The 20,646-nt window shown below is 38.7% G+C and overlaps 1 protein-coding gene across 1 annotated transcript; it reads left to right on the top strand.

Moving 5' to 3' along the window:
• The first annotated feature begins 3,664 nt into the window (after positions 1-3,664).
• On the top strand, positions 3,665-20,242 carry tirap (toll-interleukin 1 receptor (TIR) domain containing adaptor protein). Its single transcript, XM_079873404.1, has 4 exons — positions 3,665-3,992; positions 4,306-4,363; positions 6,655-7,251; positions 18,893-20,242. The coding sequence occupies exons 2-4, from the start codon at positions 4,333-4,335 to the stop codon at positions 18,949-18,951; spliced, it is 687 nt and encodes a 228-aa protein (XP_079729530.1). The 5' UTR covers positions 3,665-3,992; positions 4,306-4,332; the 3' UTR covers positions 18,952-20,242.
• Positions 20,243-20,646: the final 404 nt, after the last annotated feature.

Raw genomic sequence — 20,646 nt, 5'->3', positions numbered from 1 at the left:
GTTAGAGGCTGAAAATGTTAGTTTTAGGGTTAGGGTTAGGGAATATTTTTGCCTTCGCTCTACAGACCGGCGCTTTTGTTATGTCGTTCGGGGCGGGCCCAGGGGTCACCGTGCCAAATTTGGGGCCCCTGGGACTTTTCTATAAAACTCCCACCCACCCATTAATAATAATAATACATTTTATTTGGCCGACGCCTTTCTAAATACCCAAGGACATCTTACATGTTTCGGAGGACATAAAAGAAATAAATAAATTAAAATACATTTAAATTCATAGTAGGCTAATACATGTTACAAATAAGACAAATCAGAAAAGTGCTAAGAATGCCAGAAGAAAGCACTATAAAAGAGTGTCAGGAGGGTTACTATGGCGATGTAGAACTAAAATGTTTTAAAGATGAAAAGATTTCTTAAAGAGATAGGTCTTTAACAATTTTTTAAATGAATTGACTGTGTCTGCCTGTCGAATGTGGGAGGGGAGGGCATTCCAAAGTCTTGGAGCAGCGCAACTGAAGGCCCTGGCCCCCATGGTGGAGAGGCGGAATTTGGGGGATACAAAGAGGCCAGTCGAGGAAGAGCGGAGGGAGCGTGTAGGAACATATCCTGATAGGAGGTCATAAATGTAGCTGGGTGCAAGATTATTGCTTTGTGTGCTTTGTAGGTGATGACGAGGGTCTTAAAATCAATACGGACGTGCACAGGGAGTCAGTGTAGAGTGATTAGGATAGGTGTAATGTGTTCAGATGGTCTGGTACCAGTGAGAATTCGAGCGGCGGAATTCTGAATAAGTTGAAGTCTATTTATCAGCTTAGAAGGGAGACCGATGAGAAGGGAGTTGCAATAATCCAGACGTGACGTGACAAGGGCATGAATTAGGATTTCAGTGCTGGCTTGTATTATGAAAGTATAAGTAGCCATACAAGTCAAGAAATAAAGTAATTAAACGATTCAGTCAAACATAAGTCAGCAGGCTACAACGTTAAAGATAAATAGCCTAAATAATTTAACGTTATATAAAGTTATAAAACTAAACTTTGCCCTCAGCCAAAAATGATTTGCCTATAAACGATTTTGCATATAGATTAATGAGATCAAAGATCGTCCGTTAGACATAGCCTACACAAGACGAATTATATCTCATGTTTAACCACTCCACTAGACTAGAGACATCAGCCAGCGGAAAACGTCAGCATCACTAGCCGAGGTAAGGCTGTTCCAGGCGGGGTACATGAGAGCTGAGCGCCCGGTGATCTCTTGGATCTCACAACTCCGAAAACGTCAGATCAAAATTTTAAATAGGCGCTATCTGTATAAACAAACAACATATCTGAGATTAAAACAACTACATTCTCGACTGAAAAACTCTTAAAACTACTTTTCGTGACACAATAACAGTAGTATTTTTAAATTTTGCGGTCTTTCTCCTCTGCTATTGACGCAAACTTGAGATTTTAAATATTAGCTATAGAATATACACAATTTACATATACAATATACAATTTAATTTAGTGTCAGTTGGTCATCCGGATGCGTTCAAAAAATTGAACTCTTGTGAAAGGCTACGAACGGTTCCTATCCGACAATTCCAGCGGAAGTTAACGTTGCTATGGTACTGATAAACAAACCTGAATTCTTAACTTTTAATAAAATAAATAATGATTTTATAACGATAAGTTGTCATGTCATTTTTATTTATTTTCATGATTTTATAACGTTATTAGGGCAGTTAATACAATTAAAATGTATAATTAAATATTGTGGCCCCCGCTCATTCACAGATACAGTCAGAAAATTCCATGATGGCAAATCGTCGGCTGGTCAATGATTAATGTCTCTATAACCCTCATCAGAGAGATCATACAGAATTGTACATTCTGACACTGACAAAATCAACCGTTTTAATCTCTCCGCCATTTTTGTTCTACTCGCTTCCGAAGCTTCCGTCGCTTTTCAACGTAGTATGACGTCCGCTGGGGGCGTATTGCGTATTACGGAGCTGATTTCAACTGCCAGTGTGAAGGCAAACATTAAGAAAAAGCACGATGGAATGGTACCAGCCAGAGAGACTGTTACGTCAAATACAGTAGTATACAGCAAATTGAAAAAATACAGTAAGTATCTGTATGTGGTGTTTGACGTCACAGAAAATTCCCATGATGCAATGGGAATCACAGTTATTTACTGTAAAGAGAAATAGCACTGGGTGATGTAAAGTAAATATCTGTAGAAATTACAGAAAAGTATAATTGTAGGGGAACCATCCTGGTGGTTAGTTCCTAGAACTATCCGGTGCGAAAGCCCCTAATATAGGGCGAAAAAGACTACACTGACCTCCATTTCATGCACACTTATTATGCACATTAATATACAGTATTTCACGAAAGTGAGTTCACCCCTCACATTTCAGCAAACATGTTAGTATATCTTTGCCATGAGGTGCCATGTTGTACATCCAGGGGTCAGTATTAGAGAATTGTACTCAAAGCACACATTTTAACTGCTCTAATTCAAGATATACACATAAAAACATGAAAAAGATGAATAGGACATGTGGCTTTGCATGGTTAAACGGCGTACAGCGATTATCAGGCTATGCTCACTTTTGTTGCCAGCTATTTTGGCAATAATGGCTGTATGTTGAGTTATTTTCAGAGGACAGTAAATATATACTGCTATACAAGCAGCACATTGACTAAAATATATCCAAGTTTAATTTCTATAGTATTGTCCCTTGAGAAGATATACTAAAATTTTTTGCTGAAATGTGAGGGGTACTCACTTTTGAGAGATACTGTGAATATATATATATATATGAAGAGTTCAGATGCAAAAGCCTCTAAGTGCCATCTGAAATTTTCTTCTAGAATGATAATTTTTATCAAGCTTGTATATTTAAATTCAATAATTTCACTTAAATGGCAATGAAAATTACCTATTTTCATTGTCATTTAAGTGAAATTACTGAACTTAAATATACGAGCTTGATAAAAATGATCATTCTAGAAGAAAATTTCAGATGGCACTTAGAGGCTTGTGCATCTGAACTCTTCATATATATATACATTGCTTGTTATGATCACGGTCATTCAGAATTTAGGGATTGGCTACATTTCAAGAGTTCAAGAATCTGAGTTTGAATGAGTTTGAGTCAGTCTTGTCCAACTTTCTTTTGTAGCTAAAAAAAAAATGCACTTATTGCAGTCAAATAACTTTCTGTGAACATTGTTCAATATTAGTATACTTTTTAAAATTCTAATTCAGGATTCTTTTTGGGCAAATATAGAAAAAAATACAAAGGGTTAAAGTCTTACGGAAGACTGAGCAACCATCTGTTTTCTATTTTTATTATATTTCCATATTTCAGTTTCAACTGTCTTTCCTTGTTTCTTGAATATTGAGTGAATAATTAATAATAAAAGTTAATAATTTACATAATTTCTTTTTAATTCTTTCCCAGTCTAGACATTTTTACATCTTAAAATGATGCAATCTACCATGGAACTTTTTGGTATTTATTTGTTAATGACGTAACATTAACTGAGTCCTATTTATAGATATGAATTCAAGTGCATATTAATGTAGAAACTGGGGCGTGAAAAAGCTTCCTCCAGTTGACTCATTTCTAGACTCCACACTTTGAATTATTGACCCTCCCATTTCTCATAACTGGGGGAATTACAACAAAAGACAAAGTGTGAATGGAACGTGCAGTTTCTCCTTTAGTTTCATTATTCTGTAATCCATCTAAACCAATGCACTGGCAGAATTGCCAAAAGTAAATCCAAATCAAAACCCTTTTCTTTCTGCACTTCCTCTTTTTGTATACTGTCTTCCTTTTTGTTTTTGTTATCATCATGACTTTGTTACAACGGCCATAAGTTGTGTTAGCATGTGCATAGTGACGCATCTCTTCCGACGGAGTGAACTTCCTCAAATATCTTCTGCACCAGAGCCTCAGACGACCTGATCTCTATTTTCATACTAAAACAACCGTAAGTGCTGATCTACTCACTGTCTATTCACCTGTTAATTATGCTTTGAATATGATATAATGGCAATATTTAACTTGCACCTCATAACAATCACAAATGTACAACTATTCAGGTTTAAAAAAGTGAAAGTGATCCAGGAAAAAATGTGGAACTGATATTAACATCACGCAGAGGACACTGTGCATGTCATGCAGTTATTTTCTATCGTATTAAAGTTACTTTTGTGCGTATGGTATGAGGTGCAGTACTGTACAATATTGTTTGCATATGCGCCTGTTGTATTATTTTATACAGTTTATATATTTGTATACAGTTTATATCCTTGAAAGGATGGAGAAGAATGGAGGAAAACCGCGGCAGCAGCATTATGGGTAAGTCTCAGTTTCGTGTTGCATCGTCTTGTCTATCATAAAGTCAGAAGTTAATAATTATGTAAGGCAAAATAAAGAGTTTAGATTGTGATTGATAGCAGGACCACAAGAAGGCATGTTGGAATGGGCTCTTTTGGAACTGGTGCTAAATTTACATAAAACTATTTTGAGCTGTAAGACACAGATGTCGCTCAGGATATTGTGCATGATACACTTTTAGCATGAACACTGTGTCAGGACATATTACAACACCAATACAGCATTACTGTAAAGCTTTAGATACTGTACATGTTTCAGATTGTAAAATTCATGGTGCTCTTGTACGGAGCTCCTAAAGGGACTGAAAGTCTATATATATAAATATATATATATATATATATATATATATATATATATATATATATATATATATATATATATATATATATATATACACAGTACAGGTCAAAAGTTTGGAAACATTACTATTTTTGAAAGAAGTTTCTTCTGCTCATCAAGCCTGCATTTATTTGATCAAAAATACAGAAAAAAAAGAAAGAAATATTGTGATATATTATTACAATTTAAAAGAATTGGTTTTCAATTTATTATACTTTAAATTATCATTTATTTCGGTGATGCAAAGCTGAATTTTCAGCATCATTACTCCAGTCTATCACATGATCCTTTAGAAATCATTCTAATATGATGATTCATTATCAAAGTTGGAAACAGTTCTGCTGCTTAATATTTTTTCATAACCTGTGATACTTTTTTAGGATACTTTGATGAATAAAAAGTAAAAAAAAAAAAAAAAAAGAAGCACATTTTTTAAAAATAGAAATCTTTAGTAACAACAATATACACTACTGGTCAGTAATTTGGGGTCAGTAATTTTTTTTCTGTCTTTTTTTTAAATAAATCAATACTTTTATTCAGCAAGGATGTGTTAAATTGATAAAAAGTGATAGTAAAGAAGTTTTTTTTTTTTTTTAATAAATGCAGTTCTTTTTAACCTTTTATTCATCAAATATATTAGGCAGCAGAACTGTTTCCAACACTCATAATAAATCAGAATATTAGAATGATTTCTAAAGGATCATGTGACTGGATGTAATGAAGACTGGAGTAATGATGCTGAAAATTCAGCTTTGCATCACAGGAATAAATTATTTTTTAAAGTATATTCAAATAGAAAACTATTATTTTAAGCTGTAATAATATTTCACAATACTACTGGTTTTTTTTTCTGTATTTTTGATCAAATAAACGCAGCCTTGATAAGCATTTGAGACTTCTTTCAAAAATATAAAAAAACTTAATGTTTCCAAACTTTTGACCTGTACTGTATTTGTTTTTTTTTTTTTGTTTTTTTTTTGCAAAGGTCCCTTTAGGGGCTCTCAGCAACTTTAACTTTATGTACATTATCAAAAGTTTGGAAACATTTTAATGTTCTTGAAAGAAGTCTCTCATCAAGTCTTCATCATCATCAAATCTTCAGTGTCACATGATCCTTCAGAAATCATTCTGATAAGCTGATTTTATACTGTTGAAACATCAGTTGTGCTGCTTAATATTTCTTTGGAGACTCTTTTCATGATTCATTGATGAATAAAATGTTAAAAAGAACAGCATTTATTCAAAAGAGAAATCTTTTCCAACTATATAAATCTTTGCTATCAATTTTTTTTTTCATTTTTCTTGCTGAATAAAAGTATTAATTCCTTTCCAAAAAAAAATTAAAAAATAAATACTGACCACAAACTTTTGAACGGTATTGTGACAAAAATATTTCTATTTTAAATAAATGCTGTTATTTTTTAAAAACTTTTTATTCATCAAAGAATCCTGAAAAAAGCATCACAGGTTATAAAAAAAACTACGCAGCAGAACTGTTTCCAACATTGATAATAAATATCATATTAGAACGATTTCTGAAGGATCGTGTGACACTGAAGACTGGAGTAATGATGCTGAAAAATCACCTTTGCATCACAGAAATAAGTTATATTTTAAAGATATTCAAATAGAAAACCCTTATTTTAAATTGTAATAATATTTCACAATATTACTGTTTTTTTTTTGTTTTGTTTTTTTGTATTTGTGAACAAATAAATGCAGGCTTCTTTCAAAAACATTACAAATAGTAAAGTTTCCAAACTTTTGACCGGTACTTGACAAAAGATTGTGATACATTTTATATATTATATATAAAAAGGATTATTTGATAATTATTTAAAATACAGAGAGAATGTTAAACACATCCATGCTTCTGTGTATTACATAGAGGTTGATAATGCATTTCTTTGCAGGCTGGTTTCGTCAGCGTTTTGGAAAACAAAGGAATGAGTCAGACCAAAGCAAAGCAAGCACGTGTTCTCAGAAGTGCTCGTCTGGACCCTCCAACACCACATCCATCTCCTCTTCCTCCTCTAAACCGTCAACAACAGCCAAACCGTCCGCCTCAGAAAAACCTCTTCCCTCTGTGCTCTTCTCATCCTCGCGCTCATCTCGCAGATATGACGTGTGTCTGTGTCACACCGAGAAGGACGTTGATCTAGCTCAGAGTTTGGCCTGTTTCCTTGAAGATCCCTGCAAAGGCCTGCGCTGTTTCCTGCGTGACCGGGACTGTCCTCTAGGTGGCGCTGTGTCCTCTGAGATCCTGCAGGCCGTGCGGGACAGCCACTGCTGGGTGCTTCTGCTCACCCCACACTTTCTGAAGGATGAGTGGTGCTTATATCAGATGCATCAGGTCCTGTCCGAGGGACCCATGTCCCAGAGGATCATCCCTGCCGTTATGAACATGCCCAGATCCCAGATCCCGCTGGAACTGCGCTTTCTCTATACTGTGGATCTGAATGCCAACACAGAGTTTGGCTACTCTCAGGTGTACGAGACCGTGCTTCAGTGTGAGTAGAATATTTTGTAGGTCTATACAAATGAATCGGCGACTCTACTGATTTTGTGTTATCTTTAATTTAGTGGATGCAGGTTTAAAAATATTTAGGCCTATTATACAGTTAAGATTTGTGTAGGCCTACTTGAATTGCATATAAAATTACCATCCCTTTGAATTACACAGTTTTAACATAATTATATGATGCATATTTGTAAGTCATACAGAGCCTAAATGATACGGGTAAGATTTCTGCAATAGTACTAATGAACTGAATGCATTTTAAATACAATAACCAATCTTATCATTAAAAAAACCCAGTTTGTGAGCTGGGAACCTTCAACAGATTCTCACCTGATGACCTTAAACATCTAGCAGATATGTTAACAGTCACAAGTCACAAGATAAATAAGGAGGTGTCCAAAAATTAAAATCTTAACAGTTATCTTAAGAAGATTACAAGACACATCAGCCACAAACAATGAACTATAAATGACAAGACATGTTGGTTTCACACATATAAAGCAAGAGGAAACATGAGCAAGATATAGAAGACACCAAAACTAGCTCAGATATGTTGACCCTTTTAAAAAGTATGTGTGGCAGGTGGAAATATATATAGCTGGGCTTAGACCCAGACAAATCGCAGACTACGCCACGATGGGACTTACACCCAAAGACTTAATGGTTTTTCGCTAACAAGGCACTCAGGTTCGTGAAGGGATCAGCCAGAGACAGTGGTCAAATACAAAAATATAATTTTATTATTATTAATTTCTCTTTTACTTTTTATAAAAATGTACAACCAATGGAGCCATACACACCAGAGTCACTCCAAAAATTCAAGATTTCACAACAAACATATAGTACGAATTTCACAGCAAATAGAATGTAATTGACACCAAATCAAATAACAAACACACAATATACTCTAGTTACAATGTACACACACACACACACACACACACACACACACACACACACACACACACACACGAGGTGAAGCTAGGGATGAAACTTACCAGTGGGAGGCTAGTGGCCCGAGCAATGAACATCCATAACACAACACCCCACTCACACGTGATAAATTTCACACACGCACCACAAGGGAAATGATCACATTTGGTGAACGCACCGCCACTGCACACACCAAGGGACCCACCACCACAAGGGGCACTGCTCCCACTGGCGGTCTTCAGCACCTAGACAAAAGACAAACACGTGAAAATCAACCAAAACTACACACAACAATTGCAAAACACTGTTAAACCCAAGATGGTACTAGAGTTAAAGATATGGGTAACAATTAAATCACAAATCGAAATACAAATGAAACAAACAAAACAATACTGAGCCTATAAAATATAGACCAAAATAATTACAGTTAGTGGTGTCAGTCCATCCAACACTCCACACTTAAACCATGAAACTGGCCATATGATGCTGAATGAAACCAATTCACGGTATAACAGGAGGAACGAGATCACCAGGAAGCTGCCGATTAACGTGAGCAAACCACGGTTCCACTTATTCTAGGTCCCGGGTGAAAAAGGCAGCCGCAGTTGTTGACATGAGCATATTATATCCGCAAACAAATCGTGACATTAAAAACGTAAGCAAAGCAGTAGGCGTTCGGCGCTGATGTCGCCCACTGGCCGCTACACCCCGGCTATAAAGCCTTCCCTTTGCTAAACAGCATCCAGTCACGGCCCCAGGCTCTGATCACCAATAACCAGGCACAACTTTAGCTGCTAACAGGGCTACTACAGCAACGGGGATTCTATAACGCTAGGATAGAATAGATGACCAAGACAGACATCAGACGGATAGGCCGGCAGGTAGACAGGACAACAGTCGCATGTCAATGACGTAGCTTGTCAAACGAAAGGTCCCGATTTATATAGGGACTCGACCATCGCGGTTGGCTCACTGTTCACTGCCCAGCACCACTCACAGCACTGCCAATGAATTGCCATTTGGCCAGACAGCTGTAGCAAATTAAGCGTCACTTAGGGAGGCATGATCCAAACAACTGCATCCTGCTACATATGCTTCACATCTTAAAAGCTCTATAAAATTATTTAAACACTGTATTTTGATGGTCCCTTTTGAAAATTCTTAACAGTTTTAACATAATTATATACAGCCCGTTCTCATCCCAAGGCGTCATATACTGACGCTTTTGACATTTCGTCTACATCGATCGCACATGGCACCCTTTAGCGTCAATATAACCCCTTTCACACAGCGCTTTGAACTCGGGAAATTGCCGGCAAATTGCCAGAGTGCCTTCTGTGTGAACGCAAACACGACCCGGGATTGATGCCGGGATCGATGCCGGGTTGGGGACCTAGTAACATTAACGTGTTCAGTCCCGGAACGCGCGCTGTGTGAACAAAAGCCGTAATAATGCCGTGTCGTATAATGACGCTGAAGCGCATGATCGTTCGCCAGCTGTGAAACGGTACGTAATGCGCAAGTTTATGATCAAATCAGAGAAAAAAATACACAAGCGTGGTGATACACAAATCACAGCTCATAAGCAAACTTAAGACGCTGCTGAGACATTACAAGTCACATCGATGTCACGTGTCTTTACGGGTTGTGTGTGAACGCACTCTCTGATTCCGGAAAATCACTGGTAGTGTGAATGAACCAAAATCAAACGAACCCGGGTCAAATCCCGGGTCACTTTTTCCGTGTTTTTTCCGGAATCTCTGTGTGAAAGGGGCTTATGAGACACAGATAGATATGGGCCAGAAGCGCCTCCTAGCGGTCTAACCCTAATCCTACACCAGACCTAAACCTACCCATAACCGAACAAAGCTCTGTGCGTGTCATATTGACGCTAAAGGGTGCCATGTGCGTTCGATGTCGACGAAATGTCAAAAGCGTCAGTATATGACGCCCTAGGATGAGAATGCGTTGTTATATACATACTGATGCATATTTGTCAGTCATACTGCAATAGTACTAATAAACGGAATGCATTTTAAATACAATAACCAAATTTATCAACAATAAACCCAGTTTGTTCACAATCTCACACATTTAAACTGGTAGCCATTTTAACTTTTGAATGGAATAAATGCAAGTTTTCACAATGAACTTTCACACTTCTGGTGTGTTATAGTCACACTACACCCAAGGAAGTGCTGATACAAAATCAAAATGCATGAACACACTCCACTACATAAAGACAATAAGAACTAACTCAAACTGAGGGCTTTTATACACAAACTAAGGAGCTAATTAACAGGGAACACCTGAACACGAGGAGCCTAATCAAATCAGTGGCTATGGAGACAAACAGGTGAAACGAGGACGACTGAACTAGAGAACAAACTGAGAGATTCAAACATGAACTGGACAGAAAACTGATCAAAAACACTGTAAACAAACTCAAATCCTGACATGATTTATGCTGATTTGAATAATACATGTAAAAAAAAATAATATTAATAGATGCAAATAGTTAGTAATATGCCATGATTTTTTTTTTTTTTTGAGTGCAGACATCTTATCTATTTAATTTATGTATGACTAGTTAATATGCCTCACATTAAGTTTATTAGTTTGTGATTGTTGAAACTGGGGCTGCGTCAGAAATCACAAACTCTCTTGAGTAGTTACTTTTTTATAGCGACCGCTATAAAAGTATGTTATAAATAGTATGCTATGAATGTGTGTAATATAAATGTAAATTGGATGCACTACTTCCACCATGCTGTCATTATCACGTGACCTCCATTCATAAATCCAGAAGTAATAGCCTAGATCATCCGAGTACTTTTCACCTATGAGCTCTGTGAATTCAGACAAACTTCTTTTGTCATACTGTATACTTTTTTTTTCACCTACTATATAGTAGTGTTAGTGGGTCACAGTTTAGGGCCCAATGACCAGATGTTTGAAAGAAGACCCGGAGTCAGAATTATAATAAATTGAAGAAAAGTTTTACTGAAGATAGTTTGCAGTTTCATCAGCAGAAGTTCAGCTTCAAGACTCTCTCTCACACACACACACACACACACACACACACACACACACACGCACACACGCACACACGCACACACACACACACACAGCAGTTAGGCCTATACCCTTCACCAAGGTCTACGCTACATCATTACTTCAGGTTGCAGTTTCTGATTGGCTAAGAAATAGATAAACATTGTAAATTTATCACATATACAGATAGACGGAAGCATATCTCCATCATGTGGTTGACACTCGGACCCTGAAGTTAGGCACGTCGTGACCTTCCAGGTCGCAGATTTGGGTCGCTGGGCGCCAGCATGTCCCGAACAACAACTCAGTCAATCTCCAATAATGCCAGTTGTTCCTTAACCTGTAACCAAAGGGACTAACACACACACACACATCGACACACACACAGCTTTTCCAAGGTTGGATTTGGCCAGGCTCTAACTATAAACAGGAGAGTCGTCTCAAAACATCAAGATAAAGCTTTCTTTCTCTCAAGGAGAGGACACTTTAGTCTCACTGGAAAGTAAGGCTTTAACAAAGAGATGGTCCCTTAAACTAAAGACTTCAATGACCCCTGTGACCATGGTTGTCAGAGTACCCTAGAAAAACAGATGTGTGTATTGACACATGTTGAAGACCTTTCTCAAACAAAACATCTTTCCATATTTCATTTCTGGAAGCCGGGCTAAATGAGCAAGCACTGTTACTGCATTCATATCAAATACAGACATTAGAGAATATGAGAAGAACATTTCAGTGATCACACTGGGAACTTCTATAACAAAGTAAAATCTCACTAGCTTAGAGAAGTCATTCAACTCATGTGATATTTAGAAGGAAAAATAATGATTAATACCTCGATTATAATCACTCATCATTACACATTGAAGCAGAAGTGGATCCCCCCACCCCCCATCCATCACCATTGCACTCTTTTTCAAGGCATTTAAAGGCATAGTTCACCTAAAAATTAAATGTTGTCATCATTCACTCTATCAAGTTATTTGAACCTTTATGACATTATTTCACTGAACAATAAATAAATCTCTTAATAAGTCAAATGTCCTGGCCACGCTTTTGCATAGAATGAAAGTGAACTGTGACGCTCAGGTGAGTTGAGGTTGTAGTGAACACACTTTATTGCTTTGCAAAACAGTCCAAACTTGATCAAAGCTCTAGACAAGGTGAGAATACATAATTAAATACCGTGTACCAGTACCACAAAACAACCTCACAGAGGAACAGTTACATCAAACTAGACAAAACACTAGAAACAATAAGATAACAAGACACAACAGCCACAAACAATAAACCATATGACAAGACAGTATAACGAAGCAAGAGGAAACATGAGCAAGATACAAAATAGAAGAAGACACCAAAACTAATTCAGATATGTTGACCCTTTTAAAAGGTGTACTTAATTGTGTACTTGTAATGTACTTCACATCTTAAAGGGGTGGTATAATGTCCTTTTCACAATATGTAAAATATGGTCTCTGATGTCCCCAGAGTGTGTATGTGAAGTTTTAGCTCAAAATACCCCACAGATATGTTTATATAGCATGTTAAAGTTGCCACTTTTTGAGGGTGAGCAAAAACACCCCGTTTTGTGTCTGTTCCTTTAAATGCAAATGAGCTGCTGCTCCCGGCAAAGGGGGCGGAGCTTCAAGAGCTTGCACTCACACAGACATGCACTGAAAATTTCAAAAACTTTTAGCCTTTTATGTTCAAACCGGAGTCAGACAATGATGGAGAGACTCAAGAAGAAGTGACAACATGTAGAAGCAAGAGGACATTTCTGAATCGTTAGTTGATGAATTTATGTAGCTTATGTGTAGTTATCTTCTAGTCATTGATAAGCATATTCTGTCTTGATAATCTATAAATCGTGTTCAGGGGGCGGGGTTTATGTAAATTTTAGGGTTGGTGATGTCACTAACCCAGGAGGAATGTGGTGTAGTCTCTACCAGCCGTTTGTTGTAGTCCTTAAAAAGCGATTTCTGTAAAAGCAAATATCTCCCTTTGCTCTGAACTTTGAGCGTTGTAATTTTGCAGATGTTGTTTATGCTCAAACAGCAACATTACACACTAACTAAAGTTAGAAAAGTGAAATCATAATCAACCACCCCTTTAAAAGCTCTCTCTCTATACATAAAAAAACTACTTGAAGATAATATAATATTAATGAAATAATGGTCTCCTTAAGTGCACTTGAAGAGAATAGCCTACACTTCCATGACTTTCTTAACACACTTCATAATAATGCCAAATTTTTAAAGTTTTAAAAAACAAAAGAAACAGAAATTAACCAACAGTCGTGACTAGCTAGTTGATTTCTTCAATGATGCATCGTACCAGAGCCCGTCTACGGAGAGCCTTGGCACTTCCTATTAAGTCCTATTGCACCGAATTGTGGTTGTAGTTCCACCAGAGCTCCACTGGGGGCGATCGCCCATGAGTGCAGAATGAATGGGAGTCTATGGGGCTAGACGGCTTAATATGTTTCTTTCACCCGATTGCCGCTGAGAAATCTCAGATTTGATTGTAGGTTTTGCAAGTTCAACATGGGTTATAGGTCGAAAGTTGAATGAACGAGTACTTATGTCCTTTCGATTTCTTACAGGTTGAGTTGTCGTTGCCCATAACACGCTAGCATTCTGCTAATGAACGCTGATTCGTCAGTGAAGGACTGATTACGACCAGAGATACCGCTTGATGGCATTGTGGCATCCGAAGCGGGACCAGAAACAAACAAAACAAACACTGCCTGTGTCGGCTGTGTTGTGTGTTTGCCTGTGTCGGCTGTGTTGTGTGTTTGCCTGTGTCAGCTGTGTTGTGTGTTTGCCTGTGTCAGCTGTGTTGTGTGTTTGCCTGTGTCAGCTGTGTTGTGTGTTTGCCTGTGTCAGCTGTGTTGTGTGTTTGCCTGTGTCAGCTGTGTTGTGTGTTTACCTGTGTCAGCTGTGTTGTGTGTTTACCTGTGTCAGCTGTGTTGTGTGTTTGCCTGTGTCAGCTGTGTTGTGTGTTTGCCTGTGTCAGCTGTGTTGTGTGTTTGCCTGTGTCAGCTGTGTTGTGTGTTTACCTGTGTCAGCTGTGTTGTGTGTTTCCCTGTGTCAGCTGTGTTGTGTGTTTGCCTGTGTCAGCTGTGTTGTGTGTTTGCCTGTGTCAGCTGTGTTGTGTGTTTGCCTGTGTCAGCTGTGTTGTGTGTTTGCCTGTGTCAGCTGTGTTGTGTGTTTACCTGTGTCAGCTGTGTTGTGTGTTTACCTGTGTCAGCTGTGTTGTGTGTTTACCTGTGTCAGCTGTGTTGTGTGTTTGTCTGTGTCGGCTGTGTTGTGTGTTTGCCTGTGTCAGCTGTGTTGTGTGTTTGCCTGTGTCAGCTGTGTTGTGTGTTTGCCTGTGTCAGCTGTGTTGTGTGTTTGCCTGTGTCAGCTGTGTTGTGTGTTTACCTGTGTCAGCTGTGTTGTGTGTTTGCCTGTGTCAGCTGTGTTGTGTGTTTACCTGTGTCAGCTGTGTTGTGTGTTTGCCTGTGTCAGCTGTGTTGTGTGTTTCCCTGTGTCAGCTGTGTTGTGTGTTTACCTGTGTCAGCTGTGTTGTGTGTTTCCCTGTGTCAGCTGTGTTGTGTGTTTACCTGTGTCAGCTGTGTTGTGTGTTTACCTGTGTCAGCTGTGTTGTGTGTTTCCCTGTGTCAGCTGTGTTGTGTGTTTACCTGTGTCAGCTGTGTTGTGTGTTTCCCTGTGTCAGCTGTGTTGTGTGTTTACCTGTGTCAGCTGTGTTGTGTGTTTGCCTGTGTCAGCTGTGTTGTGTGTTTCCCTGTGTCAGCTGTGTTGTGTGTTTGCCTGTGTCAGCTGTGTTGTGTGTTTCCCTGTGTCAGCTGTGTTGTGTGTTTCCCTGTGTCAGCTGTGTTGTGTGTTTGCCTGTGTTCAGCTGTGTTGTGTGTTTGCCTGTGTCAGCTGTGTTGTGTGTTTGCCTGTGTCAGCTGTGTTGTGTGTTTGCCTGTGTCAGCTGTGTTGTGTGTTTACCTGTGTCAGCTGTGTTGTGTGTTTCCCTGTGTCAGCTGTGTTGTGTGTTTGCCTGTGTCAGCTGTGTTGTGTGTTTGCCTGTGTCAGCTGTGTTGTGTGTTTACCTGTGTCAGCTGTGTTGTGTGTTTGCCTGTGTCAGCTGTGTTGTGTGTTTCCCTGTGTCGGCTGTGTTGTGTGTTTCCCTGTGTCAGCTGTGTTGTGTGTTTGCCTGTGTCAGCTGTGTTGTGTGTTTCCCTGTGTCAGCTGTGTTGTGTGTTTCCCTGTGTCAGCTGTGTTGTGTGTTTCCCTGTGTCAGCTGTGTTGTGTGTTTACCTGTGTCAGCTGTGTTGTGTGTTTACCTGTGTCAGCTGTGTTGTGTGTTTACTTGTGTCAGCTGTGTTGTGTGTTTCCCTGTGTCAGCTGTGTTGTGTGTTTACCTGTGTCAGCTGTGTTGTGTGTTTACCTGTGTCAGCTGTGTTGTGTGTTTCCCTGTGTCAGCTGTGTTGTGTGTTTGCCTGTGTCAGCTGTGTTGTGTGTTTACCTGTGTCAGCTGTGTTGTGTGTTTGCCTGTGTCAGCTGTGTTGTGTGTTTCCCTGTGTCGGCTGTGTTGTGTGTTTCCCTGTGTCAGCTGTGTTGTGTGTTTGCCTGTGTCAGCTGTGTTGTGTGTTTCCCTGTGTCAGCTGTGTTGTGTGTTTCCCTGTGTCAGCTGTGTTGTGTGTTTCCCTGTGTCAGCTGTGTTGTGTGTTTACCTGTGTCAGCTGTGTTGTGTGTTTACTTGTGTCAGCTGTGTTGTGTGTTTCCCTGTGTCAGCTGTGTCGTGTGTTTCCCTGTGTCAGCTGTGTTGTGTGTTTGCCTGTGTCAGCTGTGTTGTGTGTTTCCCTGTGTCAGCTGTGTTGTGTGTTTCCCTGTGTCAGCTGTGTTGTGTGTTTCCCTGTGTCAGCTGTGTTGTGTGTTTCCCTGTGTCAGCTGTGTTGTGTGTTTCCCTGTGTCAGCTGTGTTGTGTGTTTACCTGTGTCAGCTGTGTCGTGTGTTTGCCTGTGTCAGCTGTGTTGTGTGTTTACCTGTGTCAGCTGTGTTGTGTGTTTGCCTGTGTCAGCTGTGTTGTCGATGCCTCGAGAGAAAAGAAAGTGCAGAGCTGAAAGCACCAAAGTGACTGAAGGATTGTCGTAAAGCAGTATCTCTGGTCGTACGATGTGTATGACGTCACTGACATTTTAAAAGACTTTTTAAAGCAAATAAGTGACTCTAACACCCAGCAATGTGTAATTTCTTTGCATCTCCTTTCGAATACAACATTCAAATTACTAGACAAAAAATTATATCCAGAGAAAAGTGGATTTTGAGGGGTATAGCACCATAGACCTCCATTCATTCTGCACTCGTCCTGTGAGCGCCCCCGCATGGACAGAGACGTGTTACTGCAGCCAGTCCAGAAACCGGAAGTAACCAGAGAGTGCCAATTCTCTTCCTATTAGACATTCTCTGATCGTACTATAGAGGGTTTTCACTACACGTCATCAATCCGGAAGTCGGCCATTTTGGAGGCACTGAACGTAAACAATGCCACTGAACTGAACGGACTTGCAAATTTGGCTGATTATTGCTGCTGAAAAATGGTCGTGTTTTGGTCTGTACTAATCGGTCGCACCGATAAAAAAACATTTCGAGTTCTATAGACCGCCGAAAGTTAAAGAGAAGAGTGCAAAAAAGATGGCGTTTGTGGTTGAGAGAGGCACAGCATCAGCCACATGTGTAAATGAAGCGTTGACTATGGCTAAAATGTTGACGTAAAGTAGTTCACTATGGCTACATTCACACTGTCATTCCAAATCCGATTATCTTTGTATCCGATTATCCGATTATCTTTGTAATATGATCTAAAATGATGTCCACACTGTGTATCGCAACTGTTCAGATCCGATTTGTGTGTCCACGCAGCTCTTTGACAATACGGCAATGATGCTGCGTTGATGGAGGGGTTTGCATTTGCAATAGAAATGTTGTCTTATTTAAATTTTACAACATGGAGATGTGTATCCGCCACACTGGACTACTGCGTCCTGAGCCGGTGTAGTGCCGAATTTCGACCCCCGCCAAATTATTACCCCCCTAGTATTGGTAGGTTTAGGATTAGTTGTGGGGGAGGGGTTAGGATTAGGCAATCAGGTACTTCAATGAGGGGGGTAATAATTTATCAGGGGGTCGAAATTCGGCACAACACCGGCTGTAGGAGGCTGGTACGCACAACTCTTTTTCCGCGCCGGTTTCAAAATACGTTTCAAAATACGTCCGGCACTTTGCAACAACACAGCCTTGTTTCGGCAGCGACTTTCAGCATGTTCCCTATAACAACGTCTGATGTTTACATTTTACGTGGCGTGAGAAAGTCACATAAACCACGCGAAATCCGATCAGAACGTTCAGACTGAATTGGATTTCCTGATATGTGATTTGAATAGGATTTCAAACCACATATGGATGTAGCTTGAAACGGATTTCATGTGCTTTTTTGGACTGACAATCTGAAGGTAGCCAATGTCGGGATTAGAAATAGAAGGAAGAATTGCGGTAACAGGACTAGAGAAGCTAGCTCGTTCGGATCTTTACCACATATTAACTTTAGTTTGTCAAAATTTTGCGCTCTTTCCTGCTTACTAAGTCCTTCTCTATATGATTTCGCAGCTTCCATGTGTTTTTTCCGTGGTTTAGACATCATAAATTAGTGTAAAAATGTGTTCAGTAGTACATAAACAGTGCAATCCATGCCGTTGTTTACATCCGAGTACCTCCAATATGGCCGCGCATCCGGGTGACTGACCAAATCGTGACGTAGGTGCAAACCCTCTATGGTAGTTAAGCAGCGAGTTACGTCATTGTTCGGGAAATGCACCACTGAACGGTGATACGGTTAAGTTAAAAAACCGGACAAAAAAATACCATGAAAGTCAAGTCACATATTACGCTTTTTACAACACAGATTGTTTCAAAGCAGAAAATAATGCAACAAGAGTTTTTTTTTTTTTTTTTCAGAAGAAAAATAGCGTCACAGTCCAGCTTAAGTAAGTTCAGTGATGTTTCATTTTTGTTGTAAACAAGTTATTAATTTAGTTCATTTATATATATAGCCGCTCTGGAGAAACCCGTGATGTCGTCGTCCAGCTCAGTTCAGTTCTCATATAATGGTGTCAATGCAGGCATATCAATAAAATTGTTGAATATTAAATGAAATGTTAAATTAAATTAAATTTAAAGTAATCCATAGTAATGCAACTCATGTGCAAATTCAATAATTTAAATAATTGACTTATATAATAATGAAATAAAAAAATTATATTATTAACTAAAAGTTGTACCTTTTCTCCTAACCTGTCATGCTTTTACACTTTGAACCGCGCCACAAATTATATTTTTTTTTGTTTGTTTTTTTTTGCACAATTTGTGTTCCTCCTGATTCTGTTCTCTTATACTTTAGGCTATAGTGGAGAAAGTGTTTTGCTGTGCCCAAAATGTTCTCCCATCAGAGATAAAGCATAATGTCTGTAAATCAGACCGGAATGTTTATATTTATAACTTTCCCACACTGATTTTGGGAGATAATTATGTTTTGTCTCGTCTGGAAACAGAATATAGATTCTCAACAACATGTTTCTTTTTTTTTTTCCACAGATTTGAAGGACATGTGTGAGAAGGAAAAGTCCAGCAACGAGTCTCAGTCCCACAGCTGAGAAGACACTATCAGCATCCATTGTATTGACCGCAATGACATTATTCTTCACTTCCGAGAAGTGACGCGCAAGCAAGCCAAGTTGTACCGTATATATCCTCCTATTATTTTCATGGGTGTTACCCAAGACTTTCATGAACACATTTATATTGTGTTAAAAATATCTTGTGAAATGAGCCCTAGATGGCAATAGAAAGTCACAATCCATGAGCTCAAGCATGATGAGACATATGTTTCCCTTTCTGTTTTTAGGTCAAAGTCAGATTAGAGAAAGTGCTTATGTAATATACCCAACCAAAAATTATTTTAAAATGATTCTCTCATTCAAATACACCCACCCACACACACACACATGCACATGCACAGAAGGAAATTACAACAGCTCCAGATATAGATGACATGACTGGCATTTACTGCGATGCAGAATCTCATCAGTATTAAGTATCAGTATTATTATATGCAGATATTATAGCCATCTGTGGTTGTGCCTTGAGGAAGATGTTTCACTGGGATTTCAATGCTTTCAGAATGGGTTTAAGCCACAGTTGGATATGTAAACCAACAGGACACCTCAAAGAACTGCACAGATTTGATTAAATGTTCTTGGCAAATAACATGTCACATGTCGTAATCCTCATCGGCTTCAAGCGTTCAACACAGTTTCAGCAAAGCCCACATTAAATTGGTCGTAAAATCCACAAACAACTGTTTGGATGATTGTGCAATACTACTTTACTGCGGGTTCACAGATGAAATCAGAGTGTAAGTGTAAGTATGTGGATAATAACAAAACCTTGCATCAGAGGAACTGAGAGAAATACCACTTACTTAGAAAGAGCTGGTTTGTTGGAGGATTATATAAGATTATGTTGTATTTAAAATTAAGCCCACTCTGATACAATGCTCATTTTGTTTCTTGTGTGTGTGTGTGTGTGTGTGTGTGTGTGTGTGTGTAGTGTTGTAACATGGTCAGTTGCAACACTGTCAGTTTAATGAGTTGGTAAAGAGATGTGAGGATGTCATCAATATCATACACTCTCGCATCACACTTTTGAGCTCACGGAAGAAGTGGCATGTTACTGTGAGCAACGTTGTGCATTTTGTGACCATTTTTTTTAATAAAGATAATTTTTTTGCCTAGCAATCATTTAATTGTAGTAGATCTGTTTTTTGAAGTAGCTGTCTCTCTAGTTTAATTTGATGCTTTGCATAATGCATAACTTCTAACCCACATGCTAAAACAGTTAGCCAAGACTGTTAGGGGTGGTGATAGGTAATAAAGATAGTTCATTAAAAATGTTACAATAACCCCTTATGAGTTTTTTGCTGCACATTGAGGGATTTGTGGCAAATATGACTCATCGTTGTAAATGCGCATGTCTTATCGGATAAAAACATTATCCGCCTCAACTGAGCTCATACACTTTTTTTATTTGTAGCAGACAAATGTGGCTACCATGTCTCAACTTTTGAGATGCTCAAACAAACGGTGTTACTTTCATCCCCGGTCTCTTCATATATATATATATATATATATATATATATATATATATATATATATATATATATATATATATATATATATATATATACGATCATTTTAAGACCTTTGCTGGCGACAGTTCACCTCTTTATCTTTCTTTATCTTCATCTTTTATAGAAATCAGGAGTTTCAGTCCATCCATAATGGTTGGTG

Source organism: Squalius cephalus (genome assembly GCF_949319135.1).
Source record: "Squalius cephalus genome assembly, chromosome: 6".
NCBI classification, from domain to species: Eukaryota; Metazoa; Chordata; class Actinopteri; order Cypriniformes; family Leuciscidae; genus Squalius; species Squalius cephalus.
The sequence above is the reverse complement of the archived record's forward strand: the minus strand, read 5'-3'. Positions and strand labels throughout refer to the sequence as shown.